Source organism: Dreissena polymorpha, chromosome 6 (genome assembly GCF_020536995.1).
Source record: "Dreissena polymorpha isolate Duluth1 chromosome 6, UMN_Dpol_1.0, whole genome shotgun sequence".
In the NCBI taxonomy this organism is placed as follows: domain Eukaryota; kingdom Metazoa; phylum Mollusca; class Bivalvia; order Myida; family Dreissenidae; genus Dreissena; species Dreissena polymorpha.
Genome location: NC_068360.1, coordinates 87,306,568 through 87,320,788, shown reverse-complemented (window position 1 = coordinate 87,320,788; position 14,221 = coordinate 87,306,568). Strand labels below are relative to the sequence as shown.

Below are 14,221 nucleotides of genomic sequence, written 5' to 3'. Positions count from 1 at the left end.
AAATAAAGTATTCAATGCTGCGAGATGGTTAATTGAAAACAGTGTACTGTTCCGAAATGAAGGGATAGTTGTCAATGAAAATTGGCTACAATTTCCACATGAAATACCAGCCTTGAATGAACAATTGGAAGATGATGGAAGTGCTAGTACCAATGAAACAGGTGATGGTTGGACTGAGGATGACAGCTGCAGAGACAGACTTACTGGTAATCTCGATACATGCCTGCAAGCGATGGACTTTCGCGAGTTTAATCAGGTCTTGTCAGTAGCCCCAGGTGAAGCAAATTCTCCAATCAGTATATTTCAGGACATACATTCTGAGGCACTTTCTTTTCCTGTCATATTTTGCGGCAATGCTAGAGTAACGAATGATGATCGTTTTGTGCCTCTGCATTATAGTGAAATCTGCAAATGGGAACTCCGTAATGTTGATAGGCGTGTTGCATTGTGTGTGCCAAACATATTTTTCAAATTGAAGCGGCTACAAATAAAACAGATCAGAGACAAGGTTTCTCTTGCAGTGAGGAAATGTAAAACAAAGGGTGCAACTTTCACTGCTGGTGATATTCTTAGTCCTGGTTTTGTTGAAAAACTTACTATGCAAAATGATGGCTACCGAGTACTTCGCACACTTCGTGGCTCACCACCTTACTGGGAAGCATCTAAGCGTGATGTGTTTGCTATGATTCGTCAGCTTGGCATTCCAACCTGGTTTTGTTCTTTTTCGGCAGCTGAAACCAAATGGGTGGCTTTGTTGAGGTCACTGGCGATGCTGGTGCAAGGAAAAGAGCTTTCCACAGAGCAAATAGATAACCTGACTTGGTCTGACAAATGCCTGTTGATTAAATCTGATCCTGTAACATGTGCTAGATATTTTGACCACAGGGTTCAGAACTTCCTGAAGCATGTTCTTCACCACAAATCGCAGCCTATCGGTGAAATACTTGACTTTTTCTACAGAGTTGAATTTCAGCAGCGTGGGTCCCCGCATATTCATATGGTGATCTGGGTTAACGGTGCACCTGTACATGGAGTATCTTCTGATACAACAATAGCTGCATTTGTTGACAAATATGTTTCATGCTGTAAAGATGATACCATGCCTGAATTGATAAATTACCAGACCCACAGGCATGCCCCAACTTGCAGGAAAAATGGCAAAAGCCTCTGTCGCTTTAACTTCCCCCCGATTCCTCCTATGCCAGAGACTATTGTTCTACAGCCGTTGATAGCTTCTGAAGGGAGTGTTGAAAATGCTGGTATGTATGAACAGGTGTTGACTGTTCTGAATGATACACAGGCTGCAGGTGATGCTTTGTCGTTCGATGATTTTCTTGGAAAGCTTGGTATTGATTACGACACATACCTTCGAGTAATACGATCGTCTTTGACTCGGGCAAAGGTATTTTTGAAACGCTCTGTCTCTGAGAATAGAGTGAATAACTATAATTGCGTACTGTTGAAAAGTTGGCAGGCCAACATGGATATCCAGTATATCCTTGATCCATTTTCATGTGTTTCATACATTGTTTCATACATTTCAAAAGGGCAGAGAGGTCTTTCTAACCTTCTCAGTGATGCATGCAGTGAGGCCCAAGAGATTGATAGTGATGTTAGACAACAGGTTAGGAGAATTGGCAATCAGTTTTTGTCTAGTGTTGAAATAGGAGCACAGGAGGCTGTATATCTGGTCCTTCAAATGCCACTACGTAGGTGTTCAAGGGAAGTGGTGTTCATTGATACAAAGAAGACAAACGATAGAACAGCTCTTATAAAACCTTTGTCTGCTCTGAAAGAACTACCAGCAAATTCCAAAAACGTGGAAATGGACAGTGTCTTGAAAAGGTACAAAAGAAGGCCAAAGGTTATAGAGCTTTTGTGTTATGCTGATTTTGCATCTTGGTATCAGCTATGTCCAAACACTAAAGAAAAAATGCCTATATCTCGTGATGATGGTCAAGAATTGCTTGAAACAGAATATGAACATGACACAGTTGATGAATTGGATGTCGCTGATGAAGAAGTACACTTGGATGTTATACAATTTGCCTGTGGGGTTCAATTGAGAAAGAGAAAGCGTCAAAAGGTCTTATACAGCCACGTCACACCGTTAAGTCAAGATGCGGAAGAACATTACCGGGAAAAGATCATGCTGTATTCACATTGGCGGGATGATGAAACTGATCTACTAGGGACATACCAGTCATTTGAAGAGAGCTTTGATGCCAAGTCAGACGAAATAAAAAGCAATCAATCAAAGTATGAGAAAAACGACGAAAGCTTCTATGAGAGCATAAGTGAAGATCTGGAGTCTGAGCAATTGTATTCTGCAGTTCATCCCGAGGCACATCACCAGGAGATGATCGATCAAGAAGAGACCTTGTTGAGATCCGAAATGCATGGTTGTTTTGATCCTGGGCCTTCTGCAGCAGTCGAGAATTATGATCTTGGTGAAGATTTAGGCATAAGCAGAAAAAATGCCTGTAGTGGAGTGTTGCCTCAACAAGAAATGGACAATGAAAGGTTTTTGGAGAATGTTCGCAAATTGAATTGTGAACAAAAACGTTTTTTTTACCATATCCTGCACAAAGTCAAATCCAATTCATTACCGTTTTACACTTTCTTGTCCGGAGGTGCTGGCTGTGGCAAGTCCGTTGTCATTCGTTCCATCAACCAGGCTCTTGTGAAGTATTACAATCACAATCATGATGAGGGTCCAGATACTGTTAAAGTGCTGTTGTGTGCCCCCACAGGAAAAGCCGCACACAATATTGGCGGCAGCACAATACATTCTGCTTTTTGCATACCAGCTTCACAAGGTTTTCAGTTCAGACCACTTGATATGCAGCAATTGAATACAATGCGCTCTCGCTATCAGGCTTTGAAAGTTGTCATCATTGATGAAATCTCCATGGTAGGTCGGGAAATGTTAAATTTCATCAACTTAAGATTGCAAGAAGTGCAAGGATGTGCTCGTCCTTTTGGGAGTGTTAGTGTCCTTGCAGTTGGTGATTTGTTTCAGTTGAGACCTGTACAGGATGCTTGGGTTTTTTCACAAGTCTACAAAACGCCACAAATGCAATGTATGGGAACAAACTTGTGGGTAGACCTTTTCGAGTTTTTTTAATTAAAAGAGATTATGAGGCAAAAAGATGATCGTGAATTTGCACTGCTTCTTAATAGGCTGCGGGAAGGGAATCATACAACAGACGATTTAGCTGTACTTGAAAAGAGGCAAGTTCAGAACTTGGCTTTGAGTGATCATGACAAAGACCATCTTCCACATTTGTTTTGCACAAGAGCTGATGTGAATGCCCACAATAGCACTGTCCTAGGCAGTATGCCTGCCTCAGATATTTTTACAATAAAGGCAATTGACACTGTTTCTGGAAATATATGTAATGCATTGCATGCTAGCATCCTTTCAAAGATACCAGGGGACCCATCAAAAACAATGGGCCTTCATCAAAACCTTGAACTTGGGGTTGGTATGCCAGCTGAGTTATGCTCAAATATAGACACTGCTGATGGTCTTACAAATGGTGCATCTGGCTTGATAAAGCAATTTGACTTCAGGGTTGAAAATTCATCAAGGTGCAGTATTGTCTGGGTTGAGTTTGATGATCCGACTATTGGCAAAAAGTGGCGTGTCAAGTACAAGCATTTGTATACCAGTGCAATCCCTTTGGCATGGACACCAGTACTTGAGGTATGTCGAAACTTTGCTTTCCGGCATTACAAAACATACCTTATCATTCGTCGCCAGTTTCCATTGTATTTGTCTGCAGGCAAAACAATCCACAAGGCGCATGGCTCTACCATCAAGAGTGGAGTTTTGCATTTTGGCAAACGAAAAATAGATCATATCCACTATGTTGGCCTTAGTAGAATGAGTAGTCTATCAGGCATCCATATATTGGAATCAAATTGGAAGAAAATCAGCATTTCCACTGCTGTTGAAGCAGAGATGGTCAGACTTAGGACACAGAAGCAGATAGTGGAGTCTTTGCCAGATTTGCATTCTTACGGTGACAGTGTAATGAAAGTCTGTTTCCAAAACTGTAGATCTTTAAGAAAGCACATTGGTGATGTGAAACAAGAGCATAACATGTTGTGTGCGGATATAGTTGGATTTGTCGAAACCAGGCTTTCTGGTGAACTTGGTGAGAATTTTGAAATTGATGGGTTTGATGTTTTGTCTTCAGACCATGGTGAGTCTGCACATAGTCTTGCTGTTTACTATAGACAGGGTGTTGAAGTTAGTCACTCCTCATTCCAAACAATATCAGGTATAGAGTGTGCTGTTTTGTACTTGCCAAATGACATTTTACTATGTTTTGTGTACTGTCCACCAAACATTGCCTCTATTGCAAATTTTTCAGACTTCTTATCTGTGTTTGGAGACAGGGCATCAGCACTTTTTTGTGACTTCCTTAATGATAACATGAAGCTTGTGTTAATGGGTGATTTCAATTTCAATTATCCAGACCGTGGAAGGATTGCGAAACTTTTTAGTGAAGTTCTTGGTTTGAAGCAGCTGATTGATTCTCCAACAACCGAATATGGCAGCTGTCTTGATCACATTTACACCAGTTTGCAAGAAAGTTGCTTGAAGGACTTTGGCGTGTTGGAGACCTACTACTCTGATCATAAGCCGTTATATCTTGCATTTACACAGAGTGAAGTATAGAACCATGCAGCAGCGCTAGCCAAATCTTAACACATTTTGTATATTGTTGTATATATTGGTTTTTGTTTTCTATACCAACTGGAATTGTACAAATAACTACATGTATTTTGTTTTTTATTTTATATCATGCATTTGCCCTGATAGATAACGTGTGTATATTTTAAAAGTCTTGTTGCTAAATATTTCTTGTTTGAATATTTGTTTTTGTGAGTAACAGTGCCAATGCACTCTGATTTATGGATCTTTATACTATTATTATTATTTGCAGATGTCTATTGGACTAGCTTTTGGAAATCGGGCGTCTGGCCCATACAAGACACCTATGAGGGTGTGCATTGTGGCGGTGGATGAAGAGCCGTCCACATTCAGAGGGAAGGATGGCACAGAGCGAAAGGTGTTGGCGTGTGCCGTCAGCGACGGCTGTAAAGTGGTTCGAGTGGTCTGCTATGCGTCCAACCTGTTTGGACGACTCAAGGTATGTCAACTACCTTATTTGTAACCACGCCAAGCATAAGTTTGCCATGGTTTGTTTCATTGTTGGGAGTCATCTTGCATTCTGTCCGTTTCTTGATCATGTAGGTAACAAAAGATTGCTCAGGCCAAAAAAATGGTTTCGTTTTTTATTTCATTTTGTTAGTCATGTTTGTTTGCCTATCTGTATATTTTTGTAAAAATATTTCTCCAATGTACAGTTTCGCTTGGTTCAAAGTGGCCACATTCTCGGTTAACCCAAAGCTTTGATACTTGCAGTGATGTTGTATTGGATCGCTTATCACATACCCACATCACATGACCTCATTTGAACTTGAATTGACCTCATTTTGGACTTGGACTCATTTTGAAATGGCCAAGTTACTAGTTTGAACTGTTTAATCTGGCATCGATACTACTTGCATAGAAGAAGACAAAATTTGACAAGTGGATTTTGTGACAATGCCATTTTGGCGACATTGCAACGTTCTGTGACAAACACTTGTTAACGCCTAAGTTACATTCCTTTGAGGATATTGACCTTAGTTATTATAAATATCAGATTTGTTGAAGGTCTTATCGTAAATTTAATTTGGACACGCAATACCAGAGACTACAATTATTAGTAATGTCTTTGAATTGTTTGCTACACAAACAGATTGCAATTTGTTTGTAAATTAAGCTTTATCTTAAAAATTTCAACTTATCAACCCTATCTTTTATTGGCGTAACTAAAATTAACATGTGTCTGTTGTCCAGGTTGGATCATCCATAGCGATGAGAGAAGTCATCCGGAAGACCGATGCACGACAACCGTATATCGTTATGACAGAAAAGTCGAAGGTATTTGCAACGGCTGCTGTAAGCCACCCAGCCAGCCACACGGACGAGGGGACCACCCTTCTCAACCCTCTGCCGGCAGCAGATGTGCCAATAGCAACGGCACTATCATCTCCATCAAAACAGAAAAACAGCGTGGTGGGGAAGATTGTTCAGGTATAACACTCCCAACAATACTTTGCGTTTTAACTCAGGCTGTATGGTATTACATTTATGTCTTGTATTTGAATACATTTGTACAAGAAATTGTACCTTGACTATACAGTTGTTGATATTTAATACAAACATCGAATCTCTGCAATATTTCATTAATTGAATATCCAAATAAGAACTTCCTTACAAAATATAGGTTTTAGTTGTACTTCCTGGCTCTGCAGGTAATACTGGGAAAACCTTGGTTTTAGCAAGTCATTCAGGGTTATAAGAAACATTATCCTTTGCCCAGATAAGCTGATTTCAGGATTTTGCCCGCACAGTGAAAATCCACACAGAGCTGATAGTTTCCAAGCCTAAGTGAACAAGTATGGTGTCCGTCATTGTTATCTGTCGTCCTAGTTTCCAAGCCTAAGTGAACAAGTATGGTGTCCGTCATTGTCATCTGTCGTCCTCAACAATTTCTTTGAACGGCTTCCCTTCCTAAATGGCTTGGCAAAAAATTGATAAAACTTCATAGGAATATTCCTTGCTTAGAACTCTCCTTAAGGTTGTTCTGGTCTGTTGATTAGTTAATTAGGTCATGTGGGTACATACAGGAGTTTCAATAATGTCAATTTAACAATTTTTTCATAGGCCGAAGTCCTATAATTTTCATTTTTTTTTTTTGTAGCATCTTTTGGAGGTCCTCTTTCCTCTCAGGTAACCTGTATTATATAAACTAATATAAACATAACTGGCCCCTCAGGTTTCTTATTTATTGCTACTATGCTGTTTTAGGAGGAAGCACCCCGGACCATTCGGGTCAATGATGAAGAGGTCACCATCAAGGTGGTGAAGGTGGAAGACTCCACCTCCAACTGCAATGTCACACTGTGGAGGGCCGCTGCCGCTGCAGATGTGAGGCCAGGTGACTACATCCGTGTCACAGACGTCATAGTCAACCATTACAATGGTTCAACAAGCCTGTCCACTACTGCTAGAACGAAAATTGAGGTAATTTAACATCCTGCTTGTTTTCAAGTTTAATCAAGATTGAACATAGGGATATCATGATAATCTCTGTTCAAGTTATTGTCATTCATTGTCTTTGTTGGACAGCTTTCCTCAGATTTATTCCTTAGCAACTGTAAAGGCATTTACTTAAAATTAGGTATCATTTATTCCTTCCACATGGAGCTAACATAACCAACACCACCAACCAGTCCATCTTTCAATATATAATCGAAGTATGCCTTAATTTTGGTCAGGATTTTGTTTAGCGCTAAAAGTTGCTTAGCAAACAACCGTATTGCAAAAAGTGGCATCATCCCGTGGTCACAATTGACGTATCGCGATATATGCGCACTGTGCTTAATCAGCCATTAATCAGCCAATGAAAAAAATCGATAGTCTTCAGCCCGGCGCTGCTGGTCCGACATTCGCACCTTTTTACCCTTGAAGAGTATTCATAATACATTTAATTTCTCAAATTAGGAGGGCTTGTTCACTGAAACAAGGTTGTTTTTTGTTCTTTTTGGGTATTTTAGTATTTTCGCGGGCGAGTGTTTCTATTACCTCCCCTGTCTCTAAGCACAATTTACAAAAATCTGCCGTACTGTTTTCCTGCTCAGACAATAACGTTAGAGTAGTCTCCCTAAAAACACAGTGCGCGTAGCGTCACGATACGTCAATTGGCCCCATCCCAGAGACCCATAGTTTTAAAAATGAATTACAATAGGGAAAGCTTACAAAATGACTGAAAGCAAGAGGCCAAATCTTTCATATTTTTTTAAAGGCATCATCTAGTGATTCCCAACAAATATTGTTCAAATAATGCCCCTGGGATTAAAATTGGCCTGACCCAGGTTTCACCAATTCAACAAGAAACTGCAATATATCTTATCTTGTCAATGAACTGAGTTATAGGAATTGTACTTGTATGCAATACAATTACATCCATGATGCATTTATATCCTTCAGAAAACTGAAGTGCCAGTGTCTGAACGCGATGTGGTTGTTGTTGGCGCTTGTGTCGACGGTGCTACAGTCGATCTCCTATTGGATGATGACACTGAAGTGAAAGTGCCTGTGGTCATGATGCAGGGGTTAGTTGGGGACGAAGACATTGAGGAGGCATCTGCAGCAGGCTTGCAAGTGCACATAACTTCGCAAGGGCCGGATATCGTGAGCCTGGAGCTGATCGAGGAGGCCTTAATGCTTGGGTGAAAGTTTTCAGACATGCCTGAAGTTCAGGTTTTTTGAAAGGCAATTTTTTTACTTTTCTTAAGTAATTACTATTGAAAGTACCGCCATTTCATACTTTTCTGGTTTTTCAATATTTTGTACTTTCACCCATGTTAATGTGAAAGCCTAACTTGTGCACTACTCGACTGACTCTGAATGGCTAGTCATTCTTTGTGCAATTTCATTGCTGATCTCACTTACCTGTACAATAGTTGAAAGGCATAATGTTTTGTTTTTTCTGTTCTTTTCATATTTGTTCAGTTGACCACTCAATTTCTACTAAAAACATCTTGAAAAAAAGGAACATATTCAATTTATTTCAATTACTGGTCAATATATGCAAGCAAGTTGTGTTTTAAGATAAACTGAATATTTAATCATTGTTTGAAATCCATGTCAGCCTCGATATCAGAATTCACTCTTTGGTAATCTTTGCAAGTCATACCTTCCCTAAGGTTTTACCACTTTATCTCATCATCATTTATAAAAGTTACATTGTGGAAAGTTGCATGTAAAATTACATGGTGGAAAGTTGCATATATGCAATAAACAAGATAGGAAAATGACACTTCAATATATATTTTTACTTTATTAAATGTTCTTGCTAAATGTTCTTGCAAGAACCGTCACACTAGCTCAATGAAAATACACATGTAGTGTTAGTTCATTATTTTGCTCAGGCAATTGTTTTATTTGTTTCAACCTTTGAAGGTGGTCTGGTGCTGTTTTCAATTTGCTGGTAATTAGGCCAAAAAAATTGTTTGTTTCTGGTAACATTGCAAAAACTAAATAGGTATGGGGGTATTTTTAACTTTTTTATTTTATTGATTGATTTTACACAAACAATCTCATTTTTAGGCATTTTTTCCTCCAAAAAAGTCAATAAAAAGATAAGGGGAGGGGTAAAAAAATTATGCGGGGGAGGGTTACCAGAAACAAACAGCTTTTTTTACACCTTACATGTAGTAAACAATTTTCCCTGGTAGGCATCAGTGATGTCGCACGATAGTAGTAAGTTAGTCCAATATTTATATTGCATGAAAGTGTTTTTGCTATGATTTTATTTTGGATTCTTTAGAAGATGATGAACTCCAGATTGCTTGGAAAAAAGTTTGTATTCAAATGTACTACTTTTTTATGACTAACAATATATATGTGAAAAGACCATTAATTTGAAAGAAACAAAACAATTTAGTTGGAATTCTGGATCAAACTCTTTGGAGAACCTTACACTCCAAAAGCTAACTTATGCACCAATGCCACATCAATGAAAAGGCATTTGTCATTATAGAACCATTTGCTTTTTGTTTCAATAGGCTTGCAATACATCAGTATTGTAAATGTTAATGCATGCAACAAAACCAGAAAAAAATAACTTTGGCAATTTCATTTTATTTTTGCTATACAGTTCTCTGGAGTCCAGTCCCTTCAGTTTCACAACATTGTTGTTTAACCACCAGCTTCATACTTGTGACATTGTGTTGGTTTTGGGAAATGCGATCAGAGACCATGGAACAATAACGACACCATAGACTCTTGTTTTACATTACACACGGCCAGGTCAGATTTCCCAAAACACGTAATGTTTAACAGTTTTGTCCATGTACATATTTTGTTACATTTCTGTGTTATTGTTTTGTAAATCGTTGTTCATGTTTAACTCTTTAAACCGGCCCTTTTGAGACACTCTAGTCTTAAGGAGGTTTTGGCCATTAATGCTTCATTATTAACTTTAAAATATTTGAAGTTGCATTAGTCGCTTAATTGTTTTTGCATTACTTTACAGAGGTACATGTGCATATAGTGTTTCATTTATTTAGATGCACATTTGATTTAGTTCCATTTTCGTCTTTGTTTTTTATAATCATTGTATATTAAACTTCTTCGACATGCTCCAGTTCAAAGTGAGATTTTGACCACTAATACTTCACTAACAATATTTGCAGTTGAATTAGTTGATTATTTTTTCTCACTTTACTGGACATACCTTATAGAGTGGTACATGTACACATGATATTTTATGTACGTCTTCTAGAATTGAAAAAAAATGTCTCTTTGAATAAAACATGGAATATAAAAAAAGTTTGATTTTTACAATGTGAAGTTTCACAATTCTATAATGGTTTATACTACAAATACTTTGATTGTTATATTTGATTCTCTGGTGCTTGTTCAAACCTGATGCAAGTTGCACAAATAGTTTAAGTTTGTGTCTATATATCACTTGCCTTGTACTCATGGTGACTATTGTGTCAAATTGTTAAACCATCAGAAATACCTGAAATCCCATCTTGTTTCATTTATTGTTTTACTTTTATATTAAAGTTTATGTATATTTCTTTGTGTTCATGTTTTATAAACCCCTTCCCCATTTCAACTAGCTCACTTTGTTGACTCACTTAAGCATATATTAAAATCCGACCAGCCAACCTAAATTAAAGCTCATCCGACTTAGTTGTCATGGTGAGTTTTTGTAATACCAATTTGTCTGTCAGCAATTTTCTTGCATACACACTTGGCCACAGTTTTGATTACTTCTTCATAATACTTCATGTGAATGTTCGTCTATGATTACGATTGGATATGCATCAAGAGTTGAGAACTAGGTCAAATCTTATCCCTTGTTGGTCCACTACTAAACTTGTATCACATGTAAGGCAATCCGCTGCGTAAGGTCAAGAGTTTGATAAAATTCATTTTAGCTCATTACCACTAGATGCCAGTTTCGGTCCAAGCTTGGTCAGCATGTTTGTCTATGCAATCTAGACAAAAATGGAATGTGGGTAGAGGTCAAAAACTCGGTCACCGGGTCAAATCTTAGAAAATCCTAACAACCACAGAGGCACAATTTTAATCCAATCTTAAAGTTTATGAAACTTGGTCAAAATGTTTGTCTATGAAATCTGTGTTATATGAGGTAAAAAAAAACTAGGCCTAAGAGTCAAATCTTAAAAAATATTATAACCCACTGTAAATGCCACAAGTTTGATCCAATCTTCATGATACTTGGTCAATTTGCCTCATATGATACTTTGAACTAGTTCGAATCTGGGTCTTGTGGGGTCAAAAACTAGCTCACATGGTCAAATCAAAATAAAGATTTACATGAGCGTGCCACAAAAGCCTCTTCTGTGTATGCAGCAGCACGCAAACGCGCGTAAGTAAAATACGTGTTCTTCACCAGCTGGTCCGAGACTAGTAACACACTAAACATCGCAGTGGCGAAGACAGGGTTCAGAAACTTGAATGTTTTTCTAAATGAACTTAGTTTCCTTTTGAATCAGGGCCACGTTGTGAGATTTCATGTCAATAATCCACCAGTACTTTCAGTGCTTTGATTATATTCAGTTCTCATTACCATTTTTTATCATACTTTCTGAACGTTAAAAAAGGACCATGTTGTTGTTTATTTGTCTAAGTTATCTCTATAAAATAAATAGGATGATAACAAGTGCACACAAATCTCGACCCGTGCGTTATGACAAACTCTTTATAAATTTAAATGGCGTGTGTTCATTTCAAACTTGCGATTAATTTTGAAAAATGAGTTGCGTCTTAAATTATGCAAAAGCGAACAACTTCATTACCGTCCGCGCTTTGATTCACTTTTGTGAATGCTACATAACCACTGTTGTACAACCGGACACACAATCGTGCAAAGAGAGCGTTCAATGAATTTCCACGATCAACACGATTAACAAGATGCACTTCAAGATCCGATAAACCCGATAACGTGTGATAAGATCGCCAAGATCAATCCACGAGTGTTATCATAACGCCAATCGAGATAGTGGGAACATAACGCACCTATGCCTGTATTTCAACAAGAACGCTAAACTATTATGTATATATTTGAGTTATAAAGTACACTTGCATTTACTTGCAGTAAATAAAATACAAATATTATACCGTGAATGACATAATGTATTTTATCACATGCCATTCCCTTTTTCCCAAGTAATATTACCATAACATATAGTTTTATCTAACACATGTTCAACATACTTTTTAAGCGTTTTCATTGGATTAGTTTTCGCATTTTGTTATTTTGCTGAAATGACGTTGCAACGTGAAATGACATCACGAAATGTAAACAACATACAACATAAGCTCATGTGAGCTTTTGAACCGACTATAAAAATAAAAGCTCGCTTACCAACAAAATTCCTTAACTCGTTTAATGAAATATGGTATGATATGACAACGAGTGCCAGATCCTATATATGTAAAGATATATTACATCATTACGTAAATGTGAATGTTTTATATGGATTACTTAAAACTGCACAATTTTGTTGAGCTAGTAAAACTTAGAGAATTAAAGACAGTACATAGAGTAAATATTTACATAATTGCGTCATTAGTCAGAGATAATATTAGCCTGGGAAAGCTGGGCTTAGTGCATGCGCGTAAAGTGTCATCCCAATTTAGCATGGGCAGCACGCCAAGCTTATCAGGGACGACACTTTCCATTAATAGGAAGTCTATTTGTAACGAAAATCTAGTTACTGCGGAAAGTGTGGTACCTGATAAGCCTGTGGAAACTACACTGGCTAATTTTGGATGGCATTGTATGCACTCGATTAAGCAACTTTTTCTCCGAACAAGGCTCATACCAGAATACACAATTACATAATTCACGACTTTTTATCATTGAAGGCACTACTGAGATTCTGATACAATATTTGTATATAACAAAATACTTATTAATATCATGCACACTTATACATGTTTATTATTTTTTATGTTGATTCATAACCTCGTACAAATATGAGTATCTTGCTTTTAACACTTCTTGCATTATACAACTCATAGGATATACTCGCCGGTGTACATACAAAAACGCGAGCCTTGGCGAGCGCTTTCGGTGTTCGAGCCGAGCAACACAAACGTCTCTGTATTCAACGCTAATCCTAGTATTCTATTTATCCCATTTGATTTTTTTCAACGTGACATTTAACATAACTAGATCTAATAACCATAGCCCAACAATTATTTTAATTAATTCTTAAAAAATCGCCTAAATCTAACGAATGTAACCATGCGTAGTGATATAAATGTATTTGTTCTGGTACGTAAAATAGTCTTAAAAAATTTACACACACACTGTAAAACTAGTAAAAATATCACCATATGCCTCGATTCAATTTAACGCAGCATGAGAATTGTAGCACATTACGACCGCGAAAAGAAGATTTTACTTGAATATAAATCATTTTATTTTCGAAAGAAAATGATCAAAATCCAAAATGGCGGCGATTGCTCCTGACAAAATGATGTCGATGTCAACATAGATTCTACATGTACACTATCGACGAGTAAACAGACAATTGTAGCGACTGACACTTAATTTGACTTAATATGCAGGGCAATACGTTTTCCGACTTCGGACGACGAATTTAAGGACGCGCAGAACGTGTTTTTTATATAATGTTACGGGTATGCCGTGTGTGATCCAATCCATCAATGGCCCCCGTCTTAAAATTATTTCCCCGAAAACGGGGAACGACAAAAGTACAAACAAAAACCAAAACACGTTCGAACTAGTATCTTACCTTTAAAGTAACATTACTATTCAAAATCAACGAAAATTTCGTACAATTGTACGTAAAATAAACATAACCAATTAAAAATCAGTGTTCCTTATGGCAATTGCTGAAATTTCAACGTCAGATGTGGTCTGGTAAAATAGATGTTTGTAGATACAAAATGCTCGTTTTTATTATTGTTTTGCATGTCTATTCATACGACACATGAACAATGAAATGGTGTTCGTGTGTCGTGTGAATAGATATATTCGCGGGAATCAATTGTGGCCACAAATAAATAAAAACGAGCATT

General features: G+C 37.6%; 1 protein-coding gene across 1 annotated transcript; it reads left to right on the top strand.

Annotated features, from left to right (window-relative positions):
• The first annotated feature begins 4,347 nt into the window (after positions 1–4,347).
• LOC127836166 (uncharacterized) lies at positions 4,348–8,575 on the top strand. The gene is made up of 4 exons (XM_052362645.1): positions 4,348–5,165; positions 5,921–6,157; positions 6,935–7,150; positions 8,117–8,575. Exons 1-4 carry the CDS (start codon positions 4,959–4,961, stop codon positions 8,360–8,362), a joined length of 906 nt encoding a protein of 301 aa, XP_052218605.1. The 5' UTR covers positions 4,348–4,958; the 3' UTR covers positions 8,363–8,575.
• Positions 8,576–14,221: the final 5,646 nt, after the last annotated feature.

What these genes read in the sequence shown, in the direction of transcription:
- LOC127836166 (XM_052362645.1), top strand. Translation starts at nt 4,959, where the DNA reads ATGTCTATTGGACTAGCTTTTGGAAATCGGGCGTCTGGCCCATACAAG. An exon ending in ACCTGTTTGGACGACTCAAG is followed by an intron (nt 5,166 to 5,920) that starts GTATGTCAACTA and finishes TCTGTTGTCCAG; the next exon opens with GTTGGATCATCCATAGCGAT. An exon ending in CTGCTAGAACGAAAATTGAG is followed by an intron (nt 7,151 to 8,116) that starts GTAATTTAACAT and finishes TATATCCTTCAG; the next exon opens with AAAACTGAAGTGCCAGTGTC.